The following is a 27,559-nucleotide window of genomic DNA, read 5'->3' on the forward strand; positions in this document are numbered from 1 at the left end:
GTGTGCCAGTATTGCCAAGAGCAAGGAAACACAACAACAGTTTCTTCCACTCGCTTTGCCCTCGCAGGCAGTCTCGGCCTGAAGGTACAAGGCAAATCAACTTGCAATGGTGGCAGTGACAAGGTGGTAGACCCCACAAAAGATCTGGAGCGTGCAGTGTGTGAAGGCCTAATCCAGAGGTTTGGGGGTCCACGGGTCCCTTGACCAACTGCATTCTTTCTGCGGCACCCCTGTGGGGCTCAGGAGCCCAGTTATGTCACCCCTTGCCTGCAGAGCTGGCAGCCTCTCACCCTTTTTCAGACTCCCTCCCTTGTGGAGTGTTCCCTCAGCCTCCTCTCCTTTCCTTGGGAGTCCTCTGGGCAGCAGCAGCTGCTGCCCCTGGTCTCTGAGCTGCCCACCCCCCGCCCCAAAGAGAGGTGCCTCAAGGGCCTGGGACTTGTCTGTACATTCCCAACAGCAAGGGCTGTCTGGCTGGGCTCCCTTGTCCGCTTGCTTGCTTACTCCGAGGCCACCTCAGCTCCTGGCAACCAGCACCCCCTGACCAGCCCCAGAGGTACCATTCGCTTGGAGCCAGGGCTGCTGCAACAAACAGCCACACAAGCCTTTGGGAGGCAGAGACGCAAGAGGGCATCAGAAGAGGGATGGGAAAGGGGCAGAGGCCAGTGTTGCCTGCAACAGCCCTGACCATCATTCAAGGTACCCCAGGGTGCTGCGGCACACTGTTGAAAACCACTGGCTTAATCTATGTAATCATTGCCCCAAGAAAGTGGGGTCAATGGTCACGTGTGTTTTATCCATCCATCGGATTACATATTATAAAGTAACATTCCAAATAGCTAACTCTTCATTAAGAAACAATATAAGATTCAGCTCAAACCTCTGAAATAAAATTGCAACCATCACACAATAGTTTTTGGAACTTTTTTTTTATTACACAGAAGGCAAATAACTCTCTTCTTTTGGCTTTTATAAACAGAACTCCATAGTTTAAACATTAATTCCAAGTACAGTTAAAATCAGTCCTCAACCATGAATAAAATTAAGGAAATCTGCCACATCTACTGCATGTGCCTAGATCTGTGCAGACTGTCAATTTCCCCCCGATAGGGAATAGGTTACTTTGGGCATGTATGTACATTTGTATGTAATTTGAGCAATGCTTAGGATGTGTGATGACCACATCTTGTCCTGGGTTGAGCAAAGGAAAAGAACATTTGCAGCAGAGCCTGGCTGTGCACAAATGTTATTGGCTGGAACCAGTGATGACACAAAAACACCCTTCGCCGCCTCAGAGCCATTTTCAACTTTTTAATTTTTTTAAATGCACTACTTTTCAACTACATTTTTTTAAAAAGAGAGACAAATGCACATTTACTTTAATAAGCATACATGCAGCACTTTAAAAATAGAAAGTTGGATGGTCTGCCTAAAATAGAGGCAAAGGGGCAAGAGATTTGGTGACTTGAGTTTCCAGTTCACTGAGTGGTGCAACAGTTGCCTTTGAATGAGGCAGGAGTTTGCCCTACAGGGGAGCAATGTGCCGCAATTTCTGTTTGTCTGTCTGTTTGTGTATGCACCTATTATTATTATTATTATTAGTCTACTCTCACATATAAAATCAATCAAGAGAATTGGTTCCAAAACATTAGAGGTTTGATCAATGGGTCTGAAGAGCAGCCAAGACTTTTGAGTTCTGCACCCAAGCATTACCTGCACCCTACAGCATCAAGTACTGACAGTAATTATTATTTAAAACAAGCTTCAGATTCAAGCTGCATAGTGCTAAATCCTATCAAAGATATAAAAATAGAAAGCTATTCTTGCCCCTAAGCACCTAAAAAAGCTGGATCCCAAATAACTTAATGTGGTCAAACCAACTTCAGTGTAACTACTCCAGAAGATTTAGTTTCTGGATTTGTAGGAAGTAAGTTATTATCCCAGAAGACTTTCTGAACCATTCTGGGCCAAAAATTTCCCTAAACCCATACACACTCTAGCCAGCATGCACAAACCTTGTCTAATTCAGACAAATAAAATACAAAACAATCGAACGAAAACTGAGACTCGTTGCGGCACAAGCGGCACAGGGTCTAAATATATGAATACCATATTCCATATACACAAGCAAGGGATGTTATTTTTGAAATCTTATAAGCTAACCACCTCACAGCTGCTGCAGATCACTCAGAAGACACAGCCAGAAGAGGAACTGGCAAAAGGTTTTCGGTATTCCTTGAGTTGGGACTCCAGTGGGAAATAAAACAAATGCAGCTCACAGTGAAGAATCTTTGTTTCTTGGAAGTGTCACATTGGGGGAACTCTGGACAGCCAAGAAAAAATAACGTAAACTCTCAGGTTTCACACAGTGGCTAACAGCCGTAAAAGGAATTCGGTGGCATTTGTGTAAGCAACTGGACTCTTTGCTTACAGTGGAATCCTTGCTTTCTTCCCCTCTATTAATGTCTACGCACCTTCCACTTCAGTGCGGCAAAACAGCACCCAACAATGTGCAAACCCCCCAAAAAGACAATGCTGTGCAATGAGTTTGGCTTACATAAGCTGCCCGTCATTTCCAAGTGTAAGAAAAACTGTATTTTGTCTCCTAGTAAGTTAAGAGGTAGACCCTGCTTCCAACTGCTTTCTAAACTGTATACAACTTTGGGATTTGTAGAGTATGGCTTTTCACATGTGCAATCTGGGAGTATTTCCTTCCAGTCAGTTTCCCCCATCATGCAGAAAGTTGGCATGTGTGAATGGTGATCCCCTGTTTGTTAGGCATATACATACAATGGCAGGAAAAAGGCCTTCCTTGTTTGTTTAATAATATGTTTGAATGTCAAATTCGTATTATGTTATCCCTGTGACACAGTTTCTGCCGAGAAAGGGATTCATGTGAACATTATTTCCCCCCGAATTAGCTTTTTGCTGACAATGAGCTTTATGCCAAGGATTTAACCACAGCAGTTCAGGCTATGACAAAAAAGACCCTTGCTGATGTGGTCAATGCTTATTTTTCTAAAAAAAATGTTTAGGGGCACTCTCATTTTGACTCAAGAAAAGATAGTTCAAATCGGGGAAAATAAATACAGTAAATGGACAAAGATTCACAAAATGTTTAGGGGTATGCGTATCCCTGTGTACCCCCAGAAAAAAGCACTGGATGTGGTCAGTACATCCTGCAAATTATATGGAGAACCAGTTCCTTGCAAGCTTTCTATGTGGTTCTGCAACCATCCAGTTCCCTTTCTCGGCCAGCCATAAATTTACACCTTAACTATAAGTGGGACTTTATCTGTCAAATCCAAATGTAGTAGCGGAGAAAACAGAAAGCTGCTTATTATTTATTTTGCATTTATTTTCAGAAACTTTCCGCATGGCTCAAACTGAACTGTAAGGGCGGCTGTGCAGCATTCAAAACGTACAAAACGATAACAAAGAGATTACTGAGCTGGACTCATTCAAGTAGCTCAAAGTGAGCCTGAAATAATGTGATGTTCATGCAAGATAAATCCAAGAAACAGTGTCTAAAATAATAGCACCTAGCCAATCTCTTCCACTGGGGGCTATATCCCGGATGAGCAAACCCTAAACTTGTGCATATTCGTGGGGTGGGGAGGGGGAAAGGACACAAATGCAAACTGCAACATTGGTGTGTTGCATTGTTAAAAGTGAGTGGCACCCCCCCCCCCATCACATGCATGATTCTCTGAGCAGCGAAGCAAATCCCTAAGAGAAAAGCAGGGAACCCTAAACACAACAAAGCCACTCTCAGTGCCATCGGTATGATACAGAGCATATAAAACTAGGCAAAGATATATACACAACAGCATTGCCTGTCTCTCATTGGTCCCGATTCCAGTGTACATCTCAGGTTATTAAACCGAGGAAAGCACAAGCTTTGTGCCCGAGCGTTCCCATGTTCACACTGGCCCTTCTTGCTTCTTGTGTGAAGTCGGTTTAAGATCCTAGCTTGTTCTAGTTTCAATGTAACAGGAAGCTAAAAGTCCACGCAGGAAAAGTGTTGTGAACTCTGGCATGCCAAGGAGGTGGGAGCAAAGAGGCAGGAGCACACCGACATCCTGATTCAATAAGCTGAGATAAATACACCCAAACGGCGCCGTATATTTTTTATATCGATAATTTACATTTCCAACTATCTGCCCAAAGGCACACTGCAGACGCAACGCTACGTAAATTTTAAAACAGCTTTAAAAAAAATATTAAAAATTAAACGTGCATGCACAGGTTTCAGTGCAAACCCAGCGAAAACTCTGTCAGGAGTCTTTCTCTGCAAGAGGAAAGTGTCAATGGTTGGAACGTGTTGACCACTCCACAGTGCCTGCAGTCAATTGCTATGAAGATCTGGTTTGAAGGGAGAGCAGAAGAGCCTCCCAGAATCCTTGGCCATTGGCCATGGTGGCGGAGGATTCTGGGAGCTGGAGTCCAGCGGCATTCGCAGAGCTGCAGGTTCCTCAGCCCTGTTTTAGAAGCTTCCACACCAAGATCTTCAGTAGCACGTTTCCATGTGTGGAACGGTTCGAAGACGACAATACAGAATTACTGCATACATCCACAGACAAAAGCCAACCAATAAACACATAAAAAGCAAGGCACATAGACCCCTTTTTTGTCATTTATATATTCAAATTAAGGTACCTCTTTAAATTGCCAAGTGGTAAGACTAGCATATAAACTGGACGCTGTACCATATGGAGTCAGTCGGTCAGGTTATCGATACAAGTCCACGGAGTGCATCAAGGAGACTAAAACCAGCCATTATGTTATTTAAAGTAGGCAGATGTATTAACACCACACACTATTAAATTATGTAAACAAACATCTTTTTTTCCTAAATAATACAAAAGTCCATTTGTCAAAAGGAGGGTGCTACTGAAGCATAGCTCGAACTTGTTTTGAAGTAGACTCGTCGTTCAGATGTTTCGTGGTGAACCTGGAAGTTACAAAGACAGAGTCAAAAGACTATCCTGTGAATTTCAGGCTCTGTCATGCGCCTTGATAAAGCAGCAACTTTACAGAGCAATGCTTATGCACATAAACACACACACACAAAAAAAACAACAGTCCCGTTGTGTTCAGGATCGCAGCTCTGAACACGCAAAGTGCTTTAGATTATTCAAATTAATGCTCTTTGTGGTTGTCTTAGCAAGATTGTGTCCCAGAAGCTATGAAAGGCCCAACGGCATTAAATAAAGGCAAGCGAACTTAAATGAGTGCATTGATTAACAGCAACAATGAGGGAAACGGCATTCATCAAATTAAATGAATAAAGTAAATGGCATTAAATAAACAAATACAGGAAGACCCATGTATGAACATACCTGCATAAAAATACATAATATAAAATAGAAGAATGGTATAAAAAGGTGTGGGATATAGTTATTAATGATAAATTGACATGTGTTATTAAGGTAAGGTGGGGGATATGCCAGAGAAGTGATTTTGAGGAGATATGGAAGGTGTTTGTAGAATTTGTACTGTTAAAACAGAAAGGGTTCAAACCACCGCAAGAGGTGTTGAAATTTTGGGAGGTTGGATAATTACAATGGAATGGTCTGGGGTGTGTGTGCACATATTTATTTATTTATAATTATTACTTTGACAAAATAAAAAAAATTAAAAAGCAAATAAAACTCCTCCACTAAGACTTGCCTATTGTAATGTTTCTATAACAAGGGGAGCCAACATGGTCCTTTTTCCAGATGCTGTTAGTTCTGCAACTTCTGTCATCTCCAGCTACCGTGACCATTAATTAAGGATTTGGGGAACTGTAGTCCAACAACAAATGGAAAGCACCCTAGCAGCTAACCCTGCCTTATATGCAGCACAGCATGTAATGAGTAATCAAAATACCCTATTTTTCTGTCTATAAGATGCCCTCATGCATAAGACACCCCCTATTTTGGGGGACTCTGATTTAAGAAAATGGGAGGAGATGGCCCCCATGTATAACATCCCCTCAAATTTTGGACACTATTTTTATGGGGGGGAACCTAGTCTTATACACGGGAAAATATGGTAATTTGTGAATTGAAATGCTTACACAAAAAAAGGAAATGGTAATTTGTGAATTGAAATGCTTACACAAAGAAAGGAAATGGTAGGACTCTGATGCTTCCTGCACCGGAAGTACATCTGCCTTCCCTCCCTTACCTGTCAGCCCTGCCTCCATCCCCTTCCTTTATGGCTACCTTCCTGCCATGTTCCTTTCTTAAGTCCCCAAACCTACTGCTTAAATTGCAAGCGTATTGTTCCCTCGATAAACTAATCTACCAGCGGAGTTTGGCTTTTCAAATTTCAGCGGTGCTCTACGATAGGTCAAAATTCAGCATCCACCCATCACCCACCTCTCACTTTCCGTCCTGTGCATGCACTGCCTCATAGTTATGGCACCCTACTGGGCTTGGCACCCGGTGTGGGGGAACAGGCCGCGCTGCCTCAATCCGCCTCTGCTTCCAGGAGATTACAGTGGTACCTTGGGTTACAGACGCTTCAGGTTACAGACGCTTCAGGTTACAGACTCCGCTAACCCAGAAATAGTACCTCGGGTTAAGAACTTTGCTTCAGGATGAGAACAGAAATTGTGCTCCAGCGGCGCAGCAGCAGCGGGAGGCCCCATTAGCTAAAGTGGTACCTCAAGTCAAGAACAGTTTCAGGTTAAGAACAGACCTGCAGAACAAATTAAGTTCTTAACCTGAGGTACCACTGTACAACCAATTCCGGTGCTCTAAAACCCAGAGGTCTCGTCTACCTATTTAACGGTATGCAAGCCTACCCTGCTCTGTATAGTTACCCCTCCGCCTGTCATGGCAAAGAGGTCTCACATTTATTCTGAAAACAGGCAGGAGATGGTCTTTGATGTCCAGTCCAGCAACTTTTATTATTTTGTTACACTTCCGGTGTGGTAAATCAAACACGATGGACGATCAGATGGTTAAAATGAAGTTAGGCAAACATAATGGGTACCTGAGAGCATTCAAAAGGCCTTCAACTGTGTCTGCTGGCTCTTCCCTTAAAACCTTTATGCAGCCTTTCATCTGCGAAGAAGAGAAGACATGGAAGAATAAGGGCTACTATTTGGATGCATGCATGAAATACCCAAAAAGCGTAAGACAACCGACAGCTTTTATTCTACAGGTCAGAACGTGTGGACCTTCCTTGAATGCTGTTCCCAAAAAATGTGCTAGGTCACAGCAACACCTTCCCTGCTGGGAAAGAACAGATGGGAAAGTCCTACCCATAATATGTGTAGAACCTGAACCTGGTGCCTTCAGAACTTGGTGCCTTCAGAGTCAAGATTTACCAGCCACTGTATTGTGCACAGCCACTAAGAACGCACAGTCATCACTGAGATTTGGGAAGGGGAGGAATATTCAAGTTCCCCCAAGCCTGCTGATACCTCGCTCATGTGTGCAAATGGCGCTGTTTGGGCTACAACAAAATTCATGCTCACAGAATGAATTTGCTATTAGTATGCCTGATGGGACGGCACAGTCTTTCTCAAGGAGTGCATTTCAGCAGTTTCTAGGACGGGGACAACTTGATTGCCGTTGTTCATGCATTGGTAATCATGAGACTTATTTACTGCAATGCGCTGCCTGCAGGGCTTGTTTTAGAAGATGAAGATAGAGTAGAACACAGCAGTTACTGTAGATTGATGGGATGGCTCCGTTGGCAGAGCACGAGACTCTTAATTTCAGAGTTGTGAGTTCAAGCCCCACATTGGGCAAAAGATTCCTGTATTGCAGGGGGTTGGGCTAGATGCCCCTTGCGGTCCCTTCCAACTCTATGACCCTACGATTCAAACTGGAGTAGCATGTTCACACCTGCAAGTTAACACCTGAACCGAGGGATCTGTGCTGGCTGTCAGTAACTACATGGCCAAACTGGACATTACGTTAGCTATGCAGCCATGCCTTGAAGTGTAGTCACTTTTCGGTTTATCTAAGTTGCCAGTGTGGGCTCCCTGATCTGGATCAGGACCTTCTTTGGGGAAGCTGTGGGTGGGGCTTTAATCCTCTACCCTCAACTGCATCCTGGTCAGCCCCTCTATGCCTGCAATTTGCACTGGGGGGGGACCCTGTTTGCTTCAATGGTTGTTTCCACCACCCAAGACCCTCAATTTGAAACAGAAAAAAGATTATAACCTTCCTATTCCTACACTTGGGATGCGGGTGGCACTGTGGGTTAATCCACAGAGCCTAGGACTTGCCGATCAGAAGGTCGGCGGTTCGAATCCCCGCGATGGGGTGAGCTCCCGTTGCTCGGTCCCTGCTCCTGCCAACCTAGCAGTTCAAAAGCACATCAAAGTGCAAGTAGATAAATAGGTACCGCTCCGGCGGGAAGGTAAACGGCATTTCCGTGCGCTGCTCTGGTTCGCCAGAAGTGGCTTAGTCATGCTGGCCACATGACCCGGAAGCTGTACACCGGCTCCCTTGGCCAATAAAGCAAGATGAGCGCCGCAACCCCCGAGTCGGCCACGACTGGACCTAATGGTCAGGGGTCCCTTTACCTTTTTATCCCTACACTAGCGTCCTATCTGGATCAGGGGCAAATTGTGGGTGGGTGGGTGGGTGGGGCGTATAGTTGAGCCTTTAGTGAAGACTTATATTCTATAGAAGGCATTTGGGGAACAAGACTGATGTTTTTAATTATTTGTATGTTTGTGTGTTGGATTTCAATGCTACATTGTATTACGCTTTTATTCAATGTCACAGGCTACAACTGAAATTTGCACAGGACCATGTGCCAAGCTCTCTATTGCAAGTTAACGTTGCATTCTGAAAAGCAAACGTGCAAAAGAAGTCATTTTCCTAAGGCTACAAGTACAGCTCATGTGATTGATGCCTCAAACCACAAGTGAAGAAGAGAATGTGAATTGAAGTGCGTCCTTCAGAACACCCCACAAAGCTTTTGCAGGGGATCGCAACACCTTGCCATTCATTATTCTTACATCAATCTTTGAGGCTTTGGAGAACGCTCCCACGGGATGGACGTGGTCGTAGAGAATGATGACGCCAACCATCACTCTCATGCAGAACATAAGGGTTTCTTCGCTGGTGAACCTACTTCTGTATTCTCTGAGAAAGGGGAGAAAATGCTATTATTCTGCCTCTATGTCACAATTCAAATTAAAACCTTCACTTTCAAAGCAGCACAAGGAACCTTGAGACACAATCTAATAAAGTTAAAAGAAAACTGCCAATAAAAACGGCTGACAGGGCAGACCATGGGCAAATCGACATGTCTACTGCCCCTGACCCCATGGTATGTTGGCACAGTTGTCCTACCCACAGGGATGAGGGGTAGCTGTTGGAAGGGGGTGGGGGGGTCTGGCCTTTCCAATCCAATACTTGCACACCACCCTGTGGCTGTACAGAGACTTCCTCCATTGCTGGACCCTGGGTCCAACTAGCAGAGTTAGAGGTCTCAGCTTGCATGGTGGGCTTCCATCACCTCGTCCATCATTGTGCCTCTCAGAAGCAGCCGCTGCCAGCAAAGAGGTGCCTGGAAGGGAGACAGGCCCACTGCCTCAGGGGATGCCAACATCAGGCTCCAGACTTGGCCAGCTTTCTTAAAACTGGGAACGGTAGAAGAATTCAGTTCCTTCCCTTCATTTCCCAACTGATAATGATGTCTCTGTTGTTCCACAGGTAATGACAAAGGGCACCCGAGGATGCAGTAAAAAGTCCATATCTTAGGTGACCTTTTAAAGAAGAGATTCAAAGCATGGCTGAATCTCCAAAGACGGAGGTGGGGGAATCTGTGTGTGCCCCTCCGAGTTCTCTTGTGCTCCCCACGTTTGGTGATTCCTGACAACTGGCCATGCTGGAAGCGGCAAATGGGAATTAAGAGTCCGGCAACCTCTAGATGGCCACAGGCTCCCCACCCCTCTGTCCTAAGATCAAAGGACTGTCCAAAAAATTACTTCTGCCACACATTCCAACTGAGGAGGCAGCAAAAGGCGCAATTAAAAATAAATTAAGAAAAAGATGATGATTGAATATGTTTGCATTGTCTATGTGTAACCATGTCAGCCTGGGTGATGAGTGCAAGGTTCATTAGGTTTCCCTGACAGAATGACCAATCTTCAAACATCAAAGCTTGTAAAAATACACAATTGACCAAAAGGGTAAGTCATGTGGAAAGTGACCTGTTTTAAAGATATTTGACCCCTCCCTTTTTTTTGGTCCTCCCGTAACTTTTTTTCTTCTTTCTTTCCCTCTCCAACTTTAAATATTTGTCAGAAGGACAAAGCCAGAGCAGTGTGGCCCTCAGAGAAAGCGGGGAAAAGAAAGACTTTCTTCTTCTTTTTCCAACAGTGCAAAAGCTCGTCTAAACCGGGATGGATTTGTATTTTAACAAATAAACCATGACACATCATGACACTATGACTATCCCTAGATATTACAAGGGAGAAGGTGATGACCCAGAGCTGCTGCTTTTGGTTTAGTTCTACCACATATGCAACAGACATCATTACCAGCAGCGTGTAAAGATACACTCATTTCTTTTGTTCCACTATAGTCTCTGCTCAAACATGATTCTAAAGTCATGCAAAACCAATTTTCCAGAAACAACAATGGAGTAAAAGTACATGGCATGGTCTTTTTCATAATCTCCAAAATAATGGCTACCTGTCTCCAGCTTCCCCAAAGGTTATAAAAGTAGCATTCAATTACAAGCTTTTGTTAGATTTCTTTGAACTATTAAAACAAACAAACAGACAGACAGACAGACAGACATTTATTTCCCTTGCTCGTATCTAACTTACGGCGTTTCCAGCATGACTTTACATACGCTGGCCATCGTACTTAGGCAATCTGTCGTATTCTCGATTGGTAGGGTTTTGTTCTGCAGAGGTTAAACCAAACCAACAACAATAACCAAAAAAAAAATATTAGGTCAGTTATTCAATATTTCTCTGTAATATGCTATTGGTTTTTGGTTTTTTAAAGAAATATTAGATCATCACTCACTTCTGCAACAAACTGTGTTGTGGCATTGCTCAGTGTTTTCAGCACTGGTGTAGCTTCTGCATAAAACAGGGACATTCTGTTAGCCATCTCGTTGTTCACTTCACTCTCAATGCCGAGCTGATGAAAACACAAGGGAACACTGATTTTTTTAAGAAGTTGCTGTGTGCGTTTGCACATAACGCTAAGCCCCAGCTTAGTAAACAAACCACGAGTTGTCTCCTTGATGAGCTCTTTCTCAACAGCTTTGGTTTGTTTTCCAGCCCCTCTTCTCTCTGTTGCTTGGAGGGGCCACACAAACCATGGGTTGTGCAAGACTGTTGGGTTCAGACGTGACACCAAATGATAGTTCAAACAAGCCACGGTTTCATGTCAACAAGAAACCCATGGCTTCAAGCTGTGGCTTGTTGCCGGAAAGCAAACAAACCATGCTTCGTCTGCTGGGCTAGGTTCAGACGTTGACACCACTTTGCCTCAACCAACTGTGGCTTTGCCTTATATGCAAACCACATGTGCCCAACCTGTTGCCTGAAACAAGGGGTGTGCTGTTACCAAGTTCTTGTGCAAAAAAATGAAATCTGCCTTGATTGCAGATACAGCAAATGAACAGGAAAACACATGGCAAAGTATGTGTTTACAAAGTAAAATACATCATCATCATCATCATCCCTTCTATCTCCAGACAGAACAAGGAAAGCCTCCTGTTGAAACCCTAGTGGGCCACTCATGCATCTGGTGGTGCAGAAAAACTGAGGTAGATGGACTGTATTTAGTATAAACCAGCTTCCCACATTGCCAGACTGTCTTCTAGTGAAGCAGCAGCCCCAAAAGGAAACCAGGTTTTCGGCCATTAAATAATCTATGGCCTGCTGAATGTGAGGTGGGGAGGGGACTGTTATTATGATTATTTTATTATTATGCTGCGTAAATTATGTACTGGGATCTTTGAATAAAGGGTGGTATAAAAATAGAATTAACAACAGTAACGACGACGTTTCACTTACGTGCATATTGTTTATTCTGTTGCGATTCAACGTCCTCCTATAATAGCTGAAGTCGTTCTGTATCGCGGGGTTTCTCATCTTAGTGCGAAAATAAAAGGGGGAAATAAAATTTAAAAATCAAGAAAAATAAGCTTCCAGCGCTCTTAACCCAAAAAAGCCCCTTAAACATTTTATGTGTTAGCTGACCACCCCGCCCTTGTCCTTACCTTGAGTTCGTCAAAGCGGAGAGTGAAATGCAGGATCTCTGCAAACTGTTTTGCTAGGGCTTGCTCTCGCTCTAAGTGCTGAGTTGGTGCATAGGGAGGGCTGGTCAAGGATTCCAGTAAACTCTGCAGCGCTTTCTCTGAAGACGAAGAAGGGAGGAAAGCAAAAACAAGTGAAATTGCAGATATATGTCTCGTATTTCTTCGAAAAGAGAGCATTTCAAACAAACGTGCAAACCCATTTTTCTACTAGCACAAGGCTCATTGATAAATATTTTTTACAAACGTATCTGTTTGGCCTTTCCTAAACCACGTAAGTGTGCAAAATATCTTTTAAACATGGAAAAACTTAATAAAAGTTGCTTCTGGGTGAAGAAAGCCAATCATCTTAATGGAGTTGGATTGCTGGGATAGCTCAGTTGGCAGAGCATGATACTCTGAATCTCAGGGTTATGCGTTCGAGCCCCACGGTGGGCACAGAAGGGGGTTGGGCTAGATGTCCCTCGGGGTCCCTTCCAACTCTACAATATGAAGATGTAATGAATAAATTAATTTTTTTAAAGGTATGATATTGTTAGTGGAATGAGCATCTTTAATTGCTTTTTCCTCACCAAATGATGATTGAGAGGTATCAGTCTCTTGCTTACGGATGTCTGGCAATACAGCTCCATTACAAACAATATCAAAGGGGATTTTCGGGTTAAAAATAAGCCTCTAAAGTCAGAGTTTCCCAAACTTGTTTTTGGACTACAATACCCATGACCCATGACCCCTGGTCCTGCTAGCTGAGGATGATGGGAATTACAGCTGGAGACCAAAGTTTGGGAAACATTGCTTTAAATGAAGGGCAGGGAAATGCACAATTGCTTCGTTCTAAGTGCAAGACAGGGACGTGGGTGGCACTGTGGGTTAAACCACAGAGCCTAGGACTTGCCGATCAGAAGGTTGGTGGTTCGACTCCCCACGACGGGGTGAGCTCCCGTTGCTCGGTCCCTGCTCCTGCCAACCTAGCAGTTCAAAAGCACATCAAAGTGCAAGTAGATAAAGAGGTACCGCTCCGGCGGGAAGGTAAACGGCATTTCCGTGCACTCTGGTTCGCCAGAAGTGGCTTAGTCATGCTGGCCACATGACCCGGAAGCTGTACGCCGGCTCCCTCGGCCAATAAAGCAAGATGAGCGCCGCAACCCCAGAGTCGGCCACGACTGGACCTAATGGTCAGGGGTCCCTTTACCTTTAAGTGCAAGACGTACACCAAAGGGCAGAGGGAACCAAATACCACTGTCAAAGCAAAGGGTTGTTCAGCAACACACTAAATAAGTTTTCCTGAGTTGTGGTCCCTCCAGGGATGTTGCTGGGACTACAGCTCCCATAATCCTTGGCCACTGGCCATCATCCTGGCTGGGGGCAGCATGTTGGGAAAGGCTGCATCCAAACATCAGAGGTGAACAAATTCTATGGAAACAATAGGCAGATCCTCACCTAGCCGGAGAGAAAACTCATAGAACCGCTTCAGCCTCACAACCAGAGGACACACAGAGTTCCAGGCTCTCTCCTGAAGTTGGATATCATTGGGGTTTTGTATTGCCTGGAAAACAACGATACCTCGATCAACATCAGGTGGCTGACAAAGTACAAAAAGAAGGACTTGCTGCTTGCCTCTATATTTAAATATAAAATATCTCAAAATGATGCTTGTATAACAAGAGCGGAAAGTTAGGGGCAGGTGGGGCTTGTCAACCTCGGGAGGTAGCTCATCTAGCAGAAGGAAAACTCGGATCTGCTGTCTCATAAGATATCTTTGCCAAAAGAAAAGGCCAAGGAGTGAACCCTACACAAATCCAGAGTCCCTAAGACAGTTGGATGGCGCCTTGTACATCTCCTTTTGGCAACTCCTGCAGCCAAGATGGTGCCAAACGTATTGCTCTGCTTTCCTTTGGACCACATCAGGCCAAGAGGGGGGTCTTGTCAATCTGGGAAGCCCAGAACCCCTGTGCTCCAGGGAGGTCCCTTCGGGGTTTGACTTCACCCCCAGAGGTGCATTCTTATTCTCTCAAGACAGACGGATGTCAACAACTACGTTAGAAGAAGGGACATAGTTCTGTGGATGAGCATCAGTGTTTCATGCTTGAGTCCTGACATTACCAGGTAGGGCTGGGAATGTCCCCTGCCTGAAATTCTCAAGAGCCATTGCTAGTTAGTATAGTCAAGATGGATCCATCACCCGACAGCTTCCAATGTTCCTGTAAGATATTCCAACTATTTCATCTGATTCAGCCCCGTTTCTCCTTCCTTCCCCTCCTCTCGATTGGGCCTACTGCCCCCAAAGAAGCTTGCAAGCTCGCTGGGGCAGGAACCTACTTAGAGGTTTATTTTCTGCACATGTTACTCCGTAACACTTCATGCACGGATGGCGTCGTATAAATTAAGAACAAAACCGTTCAAGAGGTTTTGTAAACGCCACACACAGACCAAAAGCCGAGCCGCTTTTAAGTCCATCTTTGACGTCGCACCATTTAGCACTGGAAAGCTTTCAGCCAACGTGTAGTCCTCAGACTCCATCATTCATCTTCGGGGTCATTAATAAATAACAGCCTTCGCAAAAGCTCTTTGCAATCTTGTCTCGCCCGCATGCAGGGGTAAACATAATCCACACCACATGCATGCGGAGATACACATAATCGTGTGTTCTGTGTGCAGATATATGCGTGCACGGCACATCTAGAAAATCTGTTTTTAATTTGGAATCCTAAGGAGTGTTGCTACAAGTTTCAATGAGGTTCTTGACTTCGTTCAGTAGCCTGATTGCATCAGTAACCGTTAGTCTCCAGAAGAGATTTGTTCAATAGACAGGAAAATTCTTGTCATTTTTAGTTTTAATTTCACATAATTATGACCATTTTTTTTTAAAAAAAGAAATATTGTATGTACAGTGATATCTCTGGTTGCGAACGGAAACCGTTCAGGAGCCCTGTTCGCAACCTGAAAGGAACACAACCCGCGTCTGCGCATGTGCATGATGTCATTTTGCGTGTCTGCGTATGCGCAAGTGGCGAAAGCCGGAAGTAACACTTTCCTGTACTTCCGGGTCACCGCGGGACACAACCTGAAAAAACATATCATGAAGCAAACGTAACAAGAGGTATGACTGTATTTGCTTGGGTATGAAAAGAAATATTGCAGACTAGTGTTTAATTTTTCCTTCCTCGGATTTTTTTTGGGGGTGTGTGTGTGTGCCATAGTATGGTTTAACGCACATCTCTAATTTCCTGTCCAGCTCCTTTGTAGGATTGCAGGTCTGAAAGCATGCTCTCCGAATCCTGTAAGACAGCATTGACTTGGTTCCATACTTCCCTCTCTCCATCTGAAGGCTGAGCATCTAGGTGAGATAAAAAGCAAATATTATTTTAAGAAATGTTGGCTGCAAATAGAGCTAGCATATGCACTCCTGTGGTTTGCAGTACAACAGCCCTTTGATCCATATTTTATTATGTTGCAGACAATTCAGGCGGTGCTTCATTGATTTCCATATCTATGCCTTAGTATTTAGCTCCAATGTAACTAGGATTAAAACTGCTGCGCCCCACCCACCATCAAAAATGCCTCATGCAAAATGTACTTACATTAAAATAAAACAACAAACCCCCAAACCAACTATATTGACTTCAGCAAATTCCATGTCAAAACGTATCACGGACTTCACTGAGACAAGATGAGTTGGAGACATTTTTTAAAAAACCTGTGAAAAAAAATAATCTTGCTGCAATCCTCCCCAGCTGGAATTTCTGAGTAAGAAAAAAATGAGGACAGCAGTCCGTAAAAGAGTTAGTCCTCTATGCAGAAGTATAGCTTGGCAGAATGAAAAGCTGTTTTCATCCTCACCTACTATATTAAGACCCATGAATGATCATGACTCTTTCCCTTCTTTTCCAGTTTTAAAACACACCATAATTCTGTGTTTCTTCCCCCTTGGCCTATCTTAGAATTATATGTGAATCACCAGGAAAAGTTATCGCGGAAGATGGACCATTGCTAGGGACACTCAAACCCCTTCTGTCTTTGACCTGCCGATGGACTCATCGTTTCAGTTAAACGTTACAGCCACTTTTGCTTGGGTCCTCTTCAAAACTCTGTTTACAAGCGTCCAAATTAACAAAAGCACACACATTCTGCGTTTTATCGCTGCCAAGCCTTTCTTCGGGGAGATGTTAGACCCAGATCCATTCCAACGATTCCACAAATATTCATGGATTCAGGGGGGTCGTGTGCTAGTCTCTCAGTGAATTATATTGAAATCACTTTAAGTCGGTCTAGTCCAGTTATCTCCAAGCCAGTGAGGGAAGAAATGACAGCGTGTTTCAAAGCCTTTGAAATGACACTCAGTGTAACTGATGCTGACACACTTAGGAAGTTTGTCGGAGCATCGTTCACTTGGGTTTGGATAAGAGGGGCTCCCTCTCCCTGCATGGGCCCAGCTCCTCTCTCCCCCCCCCTACTATTTCCTATTTGTTTGCCTTTCACTCTGGGCCTAATCCAGGCATAGGCAAACTCGGCCCTCCATATGTTTTGGGACTACAACTCCCATCATTCCTGACCACTGGTCCTGTTAGCTAGGGATGATGGGAGTTGTAGTTCCAAAACATCTGGGGGGTTAGTTTGCCTATGCCTGGCCTAATCCATCCCTCCCCAGAAGAAGACAAAAAGGTATGCAGAGGTTGCTCCTCCTGACTCCTCTTACTGATCGCTCACTTCAAGGGGGAAGGTGAACTGGTAGAAAAAGTAAAGCGGGAAGTCCTGCTGGATAGCTCAGCTGGTTAGAGTGTGGTGCTGATAATGCCAGGGTTGCAGGTTCGATTCCCATAAGGGACAGCTGCATGTTTCTGCATTGCAGGGGTTGGACTAGATAACCCACAGGGTCCCTTCCAACTCTATGATTCTGTGATAAGACCTGAAGGGCCAGGAAGTTCCAGGGATTGGCAGCGAAGCATGGGGCCAACTGGAATAGATGTCTCAGGAGGTATCTGGCAATGCCAATCCATGATGCTGTCCTGGTTATCCTACATGCCATTGGACTACTGCAATGCGCTCTACGTGGGGCTACCTTTGAAGGTGACTCAGAAACTGCAACTAATCCAGAATGCATCAGCTAGACTGGTGACCGGGAGTGGCCGCCAAGACCATATAACACTGGTCCTGAGAGACCTACATTGGCTCCCAGTACATTTCAGAGCACAATTCAAAGTGTTGGTGCTGACCTTTAAAGCCCTAAACGGCCTTGGCCCAGTATACCTGAAGGAGAGTCTCCACCTCCACCGTTCTGCCCAGACACTGAGGTCCAACTCCAAGGGCCTTCTGGCAGTTCCCTCACTGTGAGAAGTGAGGTTACAAGGAACCAGGCAGAGGGGCCTTCTCAGTAGTGGCGCCCTCCTTATGAAACACCCTCCCATCAGATGTCAAGGAAATAAATAACTATCTGACTTTTAGAAGGCATCTGAAGGCAACCCTGTATCTGGAAATGTTTAATGTCTAATGTTTTAATGTGCTGTAAGCCACCCAGAGTGGCTGGGAAAACCCAGCCAGATGGGAGGAGTATAAATAATAATATAAATTTTATTATGATTATTAAATTGTTCCAAGATATATTTATTTTGAGCAAGAGATGCATCATCCAGAGAGGTTTAGGAAGAGGTCAAAGTCCTGAGTGTGCTGCTGTGTAATGCTGCATTGACTTTTTAAGTCTCTACAGGAAGGCCTACCATATTATTAAAAGTCAGTAGAACAAATAACTGAAGAGATCTGTAGGCAACATTCTGTTGAAGCTAAAACAGAACTGGACAAAAGTGGGAGTATTCTTAGAAACTGCATGTTGTATGAGGAGAGGAAGGGTGGAATATTATCACCTATTATGCAGGGAAACCAAAGTTTGGGGGATTTCAGTATGTTGGCTGGTTCCACCAGCTGTACAAAGGACAGCCACCTTTCCTCTGTGTGTTAATGCGTGCGGGCATCAGGTGTTTTGAGGGTGTGTGCACACCATGCTCAGTCTGTGTACCCCCTTCCATTTTAAACAGGAGGTCAGGAGATCGGCATTGTTGTCCTCTGAAAGCAGTGGCCACATCAGGCATTTTTGAGCATGCACTCCCTGACAACACCCATCATTCTGTTACACTCTGGGTTCTCTAAATGAGGAATTAGAGGGCCTGTTAACATTGTAGACTAGAAGGGCTTCTCTTGCATACGATATTCCTCTTGCTTCATACACATCAAATAAAAAGCTTCTAGTGCAGCCGTAAAATCTAGCAGGACACATTTTATGAGAAAAATGCCTGCTGTAAATGGCCCGAAGTGTTCAAAATTCAGCTCAGTGGTTATTAATTTAGGCAGGTACAAGGCCTTAAAAAAAGAAAGAAAGCCTAGAGAGATCCTTAGTTTTAATAAGACGCATTGTGGTGAAATTCACTGCAGGTGCAAAGAAAAGCCTTCCTGAGAGAGGTGGGGGGTGGGCAGGGAAAGACAGGCCTGCAGCACCCAAACTGAGCGAAGGTTTTGAACTCTCCTCATTTTAGCAACCCTGGATATCAGGATTTGGCTGGCAGGATGACGTGGTTTCTTAAATCTATCTATTCCATATGCAGCCAGTGCTCAGACGCACAGCCTCTGCTTGCCACACATTCACATGTGACGTGTGTAAAATCCTCCCTGATATTTATCACAATGAGACAAATGGTCAAGCTACTCTCATCTGTTTGGGCAGAGAAGGTGGCCAAGAAACAGAAGCCACAGCTGACTTATGCAGAAGGGCACCGCTTGAACCTCAATGGCTGGGATCACCAGGGACTGGGGAGTGTGCTTAGCTTCCCCCGAACACTGTCCAAAAGTGGATCCCTTCACTCTCCCCCACGTATAAAATCATATAGCTGCCGCTCATCCCTGCAGGGAAAGTTCGAGTGCGGCGCTTGGGAATTGCTGCTGCGGGAGAAAAACCTGACAACAAGTGGGCCGGCCATTAGAGAGAAAAACACCTTGTGGGAGGAACCATGGTGCTCCGCTTCTTTTGATTGGTGGGAAATTCAGCAACCCTCTACCAACACATCAAGTTTGACAGGCCTTTAACACTATCGAATTAATGCAAAGCTTTAGTGCACAGTAATCCCAGAACGACTAATGTCTGAACTCTCAAGGCTACACATTCAATACTGCCTATGTAATTTTTCCAACATGGGGGAGGAGTTTCTGATGTGAAGGGTGCTTTCAAACAAATCCCCTTCATTCCAGTGGTGCGGCAATAAAAACTGCGGGCACATTTGCAAAGCTAAGCAGGATGTGGAATGGTTTCGAATTGGATGTGTTGAGATTCCTGTATTGAGGGGGTGGGGTTGGGCGAGACGGACCTCGTGTTGTTCCCTTGCAACTCTACAATTCTATTATTCTCATGCGCATTCTGTGATGGGATCCTGCTTTGAGAGGACTCCACCATACGAGGCCTTGCACGCTTGGAAGTCATTCTACAACTTGTTTCCAGGGATGCAAAACTTCTTGCTCAATACGCAACTCTCCAGTTCCTCCTCATCTCTCCCTACTGACTCTTTGGAGCAATGGTTGTGGGGTATTTTTTGGGGAGAAGAGAGTCCTTCAACCAGAAGTATTCTATTAACTCATTCTAAGGTTATGCTTTTGCCTCACCTCCCAGCCACCTTTGTGGACCCTGCCATTTTCTTATCAACTTGAACGGTGCCCCTCAACATAAATGCTAATATACAACATTTCACAGTTCTGCTGCCAATAGCTGTCCTGTCTCAGCAGGTACGGTCCCTTGTGAAATGCTCTTCACCAGAACTTCTCAAGCCTTCTACCTCCAGGGCCCACTTGAAAGCGTTGTAAGTTACTGGGGCCCGCTAGTCACAAAATTATACTGCGGGGCAGGACCAGTTTGTCGGTTTGAGAAATGGTGCTCTTCAACAATGTACAGAAAAAGGGTTGTGCTCTTGAGCGATGCAACCAAAGTCTCTCACGCACCTTTCAAACACAACATCATTCTAGAATGTGGCATAGATTGCCCAACATCAGGAAATGCCTATTTCCATAATGACTCCCTCTTGATGCATGTTAAAATAAAAATAAAAATCCTTCCTGTAGCACCTTAAAGACCAACTAAGTTAGTTCTTGGTATAAGCTTTCGTGTGCATGCACACTTCTTCAGATACGTGCATGCACACGAAAGCTTATACCAAGAACTAACTTAGTTGGTCTTTAAGGTGCTACAGGAAGGATTTTTATTTTTATTTTGACTATGGCAGACCAACACGGCTACCTATCTGTAACTTGATGCATGTTGTCCATGAACTTCAGGGAAATGCAGTTTTTGCTTACTGGGCCATTTTTCTTGCCTGCGATTCTGGTTGCAGGTTCGATTCCCATATGGGTCAGCTGCATTTTCCTGCACTGCAAGGGGTTGGGCCAAATGATCCTCAGGTCCCTTCCAATTTTACAATTCTACGATTCTACCTCTTCAATTTCTTGACAGCTACCCCACTTTTTTTTTTGCAATGAAGTTAAGACATTCAGCAACAAACCTGGCTGACACAGAAAGGCCCTGAATGTTGAGCTAAATACCTGGAATCTAGTGCAGGTATTCTTATGCATAATTATCAGGTAGCTTTGAGAAAATACAGATATTAAGAAAGACTTATAAAAGGAAGTAGGGGGACTGGGTTGAAACTGACACTGTGGCTTTCGGAAAGTTTTCCCCATGGCGTATTAGTTATGAAACACAGCAAGCTGTGCCGAACAACAACATACACCTGTCTTGTCCGTGTTTAAAGTGCTATTATGAAGCAAGCAGAGCAGAAATGTATCTTTAGTGGATGAAGGGAGTTTTAATGCATTTTCTGATCACTTTTCAAAGAAACACTCAGACGACATGCATTTAGCCTGTAAGCAGAAGGATTATATTAGCTGTAAGATGTGGTTAGAAAATTAATGTGTGAAGTAGATTACATTTCACCAGATGATAGATCCAAGGCTAAGGGGAATGCAATTGAGCGTTTACTTCAATTGCCATATTTTGTTTCTGCAATTAATGGAGGTAATCACATTAATTCAACAGTGAACAAAGGCAATTCCACACAGAACAAAGGCAAGAAAAGTGTCGTATTCACTATGAATTAGTGCTTTCCTTTAGAGTACAGATATATTCAAAATGTTTTAAGTCCTTCAGAAAGTGCTGAAGGGTCAATGGGTACGTATCAGAAAACTTTAAATTTGCTCATGCTCTTTGGAAACAAACAGTGATACCTTGGTTCTCAAATGCCTTGGTACTCAAACAATTTGGAATCCAAACACTGCAAACCCAGAAGTGTTCTGGTTTGCGAACGTTTTTTTGGAAGCCGAACGTGCTCTGTTTTGAGTGTTATGCTTCCTATTTGAGTGCCACACTTCCTTACTGAGTGTCACACTGAGGTCTGTCTGTTTTTGCTATTTATTTTGCTTTTCATTTTCGCGGCTCTTTTTTGTGTGTGTGGCTGTGTGGAACCCAGTTCAGCTACTGGTTGATTGATTGTGTGGCTGCAGTACATTGTTTATTGCTTTCATTTCATGGATCAATGGTCTCGTTAGATAGTAAAATTCATGTTCAATTGCTGTTTTAGGGGTTGTTTTTAAAAGTCTGGAATGGATTAATCCATTTTGCATTACTTTCTATGGGAAAGCACACCTTGGTTTTGGAACGCTTTGGTTTTGGAACAGACTTCTGGAACGGATTAAGTTTGAGAGCCAAGGTACCGCTGTATAGGGAAAAAGAGGTGTTTACTCCCATATGCAATACTGAGACACTTTTCTGCCCGGCAGGATTTTAAGAGTTTCACAGTGCTATGCTCCTACACATTTTAATAAAGTGTAAAGGGCAGGGGGGGGGGATTGCTTGCAAGTTTCTTTGAATACAGCACAAGCCACTTATAATGACCAACTTGTACAAAGCATGCAACCTTGAGGCTCACTCCTGCACTCTCCATAAGTATAACTCAAGGAAGAAATTTACGTCTGAACACTGCCATGCTAAGAGTCACTAAAACCTCTCTCAACGGGCCCTGTTCTTTGTCAATAAAAATAAGAATACCTTCTAAAATGAAGGTTGTTTGACAGAGGCTGTTTGACAGAATGCATGGCAGTTCTTTTAGCCGAGCAATGCTAACATTTGCAAAAAAATATATTGTTGGTGTTTTGGTTGAACCGAGCATCTGATTTTCAGAATGAAGCAGGAAAAGTATAAGTGCCATACACTGTACTAGTTGTATGGTAGATTAATACATGCAATTGATTAGGATTTTATATATAAGAAGGAGAAAAGAATGCAAGCCAGGCAAGGAGTTTTGCTCACTTTCAAAGTCAAGGAAAAAATTTGGCCCTTGATCAAAGTCTGTGCAAGTGAGAACTTTTAAAAGATTTCCCATTTGGTTCCTGAAAAATAGAGAAAAAAGGAACAGGAAAGTGGCTCAGAGAACAAATCTTGAAAGCATCGAGTCAGATCATTTGCACTGCTTGAACATGTTTATCTGTCAAAGCAAATCAGGCTTAAACATTCCTTCTCAACCAGTTCCTAAGTCAGGGGGAAAGGATGTTCCAATCTTGAACTTACTTTCAAAATCCAGGAAAAAATGTGGGTAGTTTTCAATTTCCCTGGTAAGGACTTTAAGAAGATTACCCATCCCAGCAAACCTAGTGAATGCAACAAAATCATAAAGAGTTATATATGCAAAATTAGAATGTTGAAAAAGTAAGGGTTTGACATGCTCTGCTATTCTTATTTCAAATCGAAACAATGAAAACACAGTCTGTTTTCTAATGCTACATTGAAAGTAAGCGCCAAAGGTGAAGACTCATTGGGAGCAGTTCACACAGCAACCAGCAGCCAAACAGAGAGAACCCAAATATACAAAAAGAGATGCCAAAATCAACCTTCGTTGCTGAGATTGAGGACGGATAGTATTTTCGTGAGTTTGAAGTGGGGCAATAGAGGCAGACTTGCATTGTCTCTGGTCAGAAAGCTTTTGCAGGTTTTTAGTGCAGTGAGAAAACCTGGAAAGTGTGATTGATCAGAGGTGTGAATGAAAAATGTACATACAACATTATGACATATTTTCCTCCCTTTTTGTTTTTTGTTTCAGTGTTACTGTGTTGCATTTCATCCAAGAAAAGCAGAACTGTAAAACTGTTCCAATTTGTCTATACAAAATATATTCAAGCAGAGTTTTGTTTCTTTCTTAACCACCTTTCTATTCGGTGACACAAAACAGTTTGCCTTATTTCTAAATTCACTTTTGATTACTTGGGAGTGCAAATAATCAATAGCTTATTTACAACCAAAGAGAGTTGGCTGGCTTGTTGGGAGTTTTTTGCCCCTTTCAGGCTACTGGTATGTCGTAAATGGCTTACATTAAATACCGGGCAGTCGATCTAGTAAAATTATTTCTGTGTGAGTATCCACATGGGCAGGGTATAAATAATAAAAATGATAAGATGATGATTCTTATCTGTCCAGCTGATTTAACTGAGAATTAATTTACATGTAAGAATTTGTTATATGGCCTCCTAAATAATCAGATTTCAGTAATGAAATAATGGCCAAGAAGAATTCAATGGAGCACATTATAAACAAAGGGCAGTGAATGATAAGAGGCTTGACCAAACCTGTGCGTGAATTTAGCATCTGGTCCAGCGCCTTACTGAGTCTTCTTAAAAACCAATTTACCACTTTCAATGTGTTTTTAGTCCAGCACGGCTTAAAACTAGCACCTGAAAACCTTGCTGGACGTACCGCATATTCCCTCTCTAACAGCAGGTATGTCAAACCCTTTCAGTTAGTGACATTTTGCATACAATGTATTAAAACATGCAAGACCACCATCACTTTAGGAAAGCATAACCGGTTTATATGAAAGTAAAGGGTTGGGAGGCAACAGGATCACATCTGCTTCTCAAATCGAAGTTTGCAATACGTTGCAACTAGGTTAAAATAAATCAGGATAAAAAATTAACCTTAAAAACACAACTATACCTGGTCCAGTAAATATATATATATATATATTTTCAATACCATCAATAGTATTCCACTATCACCAACCTTGTCATGCATAAGGGTGAGTACACAGAACACAACATTCATGCTAAATAATTCTGAAGGACAATTACTCTCATATTATAATGTAATGAGGGATTACATGCTTCCGACTTCAGTTAAAAAAAAAACACTTACCTCATCATAAAAATGAAATCAGATTACAATCTCGAAATGTATTTTAGTTCCAAACCACCCTAGTTACTCTCAAGGTATAAAATTAGAAAAGGCAAGCAAGCTGATCCCATAAATCAGCGTTTCCCAAACTTGGGTCTCCAGCTGTTTTTGAACTACAACTCCCACCATCCCAAGAGAGCAGGACCAGTGGTCAGGGATGTTGGGAACTGTAGTTCAAAAACAACCGGAGACCCAAGTTTGGGGATTCATATACCTGCAGGGATTCCTGTTCTCTACACCGAACATGACAAATGCATCAGAGCTGAATGGCCCATGTTTCAAACAAAACTTGTACCACAGGGAAAAGCTGTAGTTCTCTTTCAAGTGTGTGCTTGATAGCAAACAGTGGATTTACTGCATTGTAATACGCAAAAGGGGGGTGCGGGTGGTGCTGTGGGTTAAACCACAGAGCCTAGGGCTTGCCGATCAGAAGGTCGGCAGTTTGAATCCCCGCGGTGGGGTGAGCTCCTGTTGCTCAGTCCCTGCTCCTGCCAACCTAGCAGTTCGAAAGCACGTCAAAGTACACGTAGATAAATACTACCTCTGGCGGGAAGGTAAATGGCGTTTCCGTGCGCTGCTCTGGTTCGTCAGAAGCGGCTTAGTCATGCTGGCCACATGACCCGGAAGCTGAACGCCGGCTCCCTCGGCCAGTAAAGCGAGATGAGCACCGCAACCACAGAGTCGGTCACGAATGGACCTAATGGTCAGGGGCTCCTTTACCTTTACCTAATGTGCAAAAGGGCCTCAAGTTGCTCTTGAGTACTTAAGGAATACAGGAACAGGAAATGGGGTTGCCTCACACTTCTAGTTCCCTACATTTCTCAGCAACCTCTGCCCCCCCCAAAGCATTTATTTTTACATTTTGAAGAAAGAAGAAGAAATGTGCCAATGTTTATGCCAGATTTGATGTTTTCTCGGAAATCTGCTAACAGCCCAAGGCAGCCTCCCCAGAAGGTGGATCCGTAGGGAACAGTGTTTCTGCAAAATGTATGAGACAGATCCTTGTGCTTCCACTGGGAACATACATTCCTCGCCCCCATCCTCTAAATCTGTGTGTCGTGCCCAATTTATTTTCTTTAGCATTTAACGCAGCAACATAGCTTTATGACTCAGGGATTCAGAGCTCCCTTTCTTAACAAAGAGATTTCAGAGAGCGGTTGGGCTGATTGTTCAGCCGGGTTTTGATAGAACCTGTTTTCCATATTTCCCCCATCACAATATACAGCCGTACCTTGGAAGTCAAACGGAATCCGTTCCAGAAGTCCGTCCAACTTTCAAAACATTCGGAAACCAAAGCGCGGCTTCTAATTGGCTGCAGGAAGTTCTTGCAGCCAATTGGAAGCCACAGAAGCCCGGTTGGACGTTCGGCTTCCAAAATTAGTTTGCAAACCGGAACAGTCACTTCCGGGTTTGTGGCGTTCAGAAGCCAAAACGTTCAAGAACTAAGCTGCTCGAAAACCAAGGTACGACTGTACATCCATATATACTCTGCATATATCTTTCAGTGCTCCACTATGTGACCTTTTGCAGTTCTGCCTGTACTTGGTAAGTTTGCAAACTGGGATCCTGCCTTGTGAATGTGGGCTCTCTTACCTCAACCCCTGCCTACTGGGAACAAGTTCTCCCTTCCTTGCTGTTTAGCCCCCATCAAGTTTAACCAGGTTTTCATAAGGGACGTTGTTGTTCAGCCGTGGTTGCAGATTAAGGAAAATCATGGTTAGCCTGAACCACAATGAATATTAGAGCAGATGAACTGCACCCATCAGAACATAACACCAAAGGGTCCGTCTGGTCCAGCATTCTGTTTGCAACTATGTCCAGTCCAGTTTAAGGCCTCCGGGAAACCTATTGCTGGGGCACAAAAGCAACAGCCTTCCCCTACTGCCAATTGGTATTCAGGGGCATATACCTTGAATTCCATCTCTTTAGCCCCACCTATATAGCTCAGTTGGTTAGAGCAGGGCGCTGATAACGCCAAGGTTGCAGGTTCGATCCCCATAGGGGACAGCTGCATATCCCTGCATTGGACTAGAGATGGTCCTCTGGGTGCCTTCCAACTCTACAATTCTAAGGGGGGGGGCTGGGGGCAGCACTCCTGTGATTGAGCCCTGCTTTTGGGTTTCCCCACCTGCATCTTGTTCATTTGGAAGTGAAAATGCAGAGGTCTCCTGATTAGGTATTTCATGTCTCGTCTACTTAGGCCCACAGACTAATTTTAAAGGACAGATCTTCCAAGACTTCCCTTCCCAGATTCCACATGCATATAGATTGTTCCATTCGCTGTGAGGACTGGAATAGCCCTGTTCTGTGTACAGCGCTTCCAAAACGGAAGTGGCCCAAGGAAGCTCCATGTAATTCCTCCATCTTCCATGGGCTCCTAGGACATCCTGAATACCCCTGACATTTTCGTTCACTCTGTTTAAATGTCATCTCCACTGGCCATCCAAACCACACGTACTTTTTTTTATATAGTGAACAGATCACATAACAGCATTTTGCGCATATTAATGAGCAAAAAGTATCACCTCTGCATTATGTCCCGGCTGAAACAGTAGAAATACTTGGGCAAGACATCAATCGGGTTTAACTACAGAAAGGCTTAAGATCAGCCAGTTCTGCTCAATCAATTTACAGGGCAAAAACTCTTATTGTGCCTTAGAACAAGGGCCTATTGCCCAGAAAAGTGAACATAATGGCTAGTCTGCAATAAAAAAAGGCCAGCGGCTGATAAAAAACAAAAAAATGCTCTCAAATACAAGCAAACACACATTCCAAGTTTTAAAAAAACTGTAAAACGTAAATAGTGGGCTTTTTAAAATTTTAAAAAGTGGCGCATTTAACAGTAAGCAAGTAGAAACTAATCTCGACCCAGCACTAAAACCCATACAGTAACATCTTGTTAAGACAATTAAGTTTATACAAAGTCCCACTTATACATTCAAGATCCAGTTTGTCCAAAAGCTGCTCGTTTTAAGCCATGACAAATCCACAGGATGATTAATCACACACAGAGACACCCTTTATGGCAAATATCATTTGCTCCTTTCATAATACTAGGTGCACGTGACTAAA

General features: G+C 43.6%; 1 protein-coding gene across 1 annotated transcript in view; it reads right to left on the reverse strand.

Moving 5' to 3' along the window:
• Window positions 1-3,334: 3,334 nt before the first annotated feature.
• CYRIA (CYFIP related Rac1 interactor A) overlaps window positions 3,335-27,559 on the reverse strand; it is an 82,608-nt gene continuing 58,383 nt past the window's right edge. Inside the window, 12 exon segments of the mRNA XM_081189220.1 lie at window positions 3,335-4,951; window positions 6,985-7,055; window positions 8,972-9,098; window positions 10,793-10,872; window positions 10,998-11,114; window positions 11,999-12,076; window positions 12,205-12,341; window positions 13,681-13,786; window positions 15,456-15,577; window positions 22,574-22,639; window positions 22,642-22,653; window positions 22,832-22,911. Of these exon segments, the coding sequence (XP_081045346.1) occupies window positions 4,888-4,951; window positions 6,985-7,055; window positions 8,972-9,098; window positions 10,793-10,872; window positions 10,998-11,114; window positions 11,999-12,076; window positions 12,205-12,341; window positions 13,681-13,786; window positions 15,456-15,577; window positions 22,574-22,639; window positions 22,642-22,653; window positions 22,832-22,901 (1,050 nt within the window). The 5' untranslated portion in view covers window positions 22,902-22,911 and the 3' untranslated portion in view covers window positions 3,335-4,887.

Source organism: Podarcis bocagei (genome assembly GCF_964188305.1).
Source record: "Podarcis bocagei genome assembly, chromosome: 3".
NCBI classification, from domain to species: domain Eukaryota; kingdom Metazoa; phylum Chordata; class Lepidosauria; order Squamata; family Lacertidae; genus Podarcis; species Podarcis bocagei.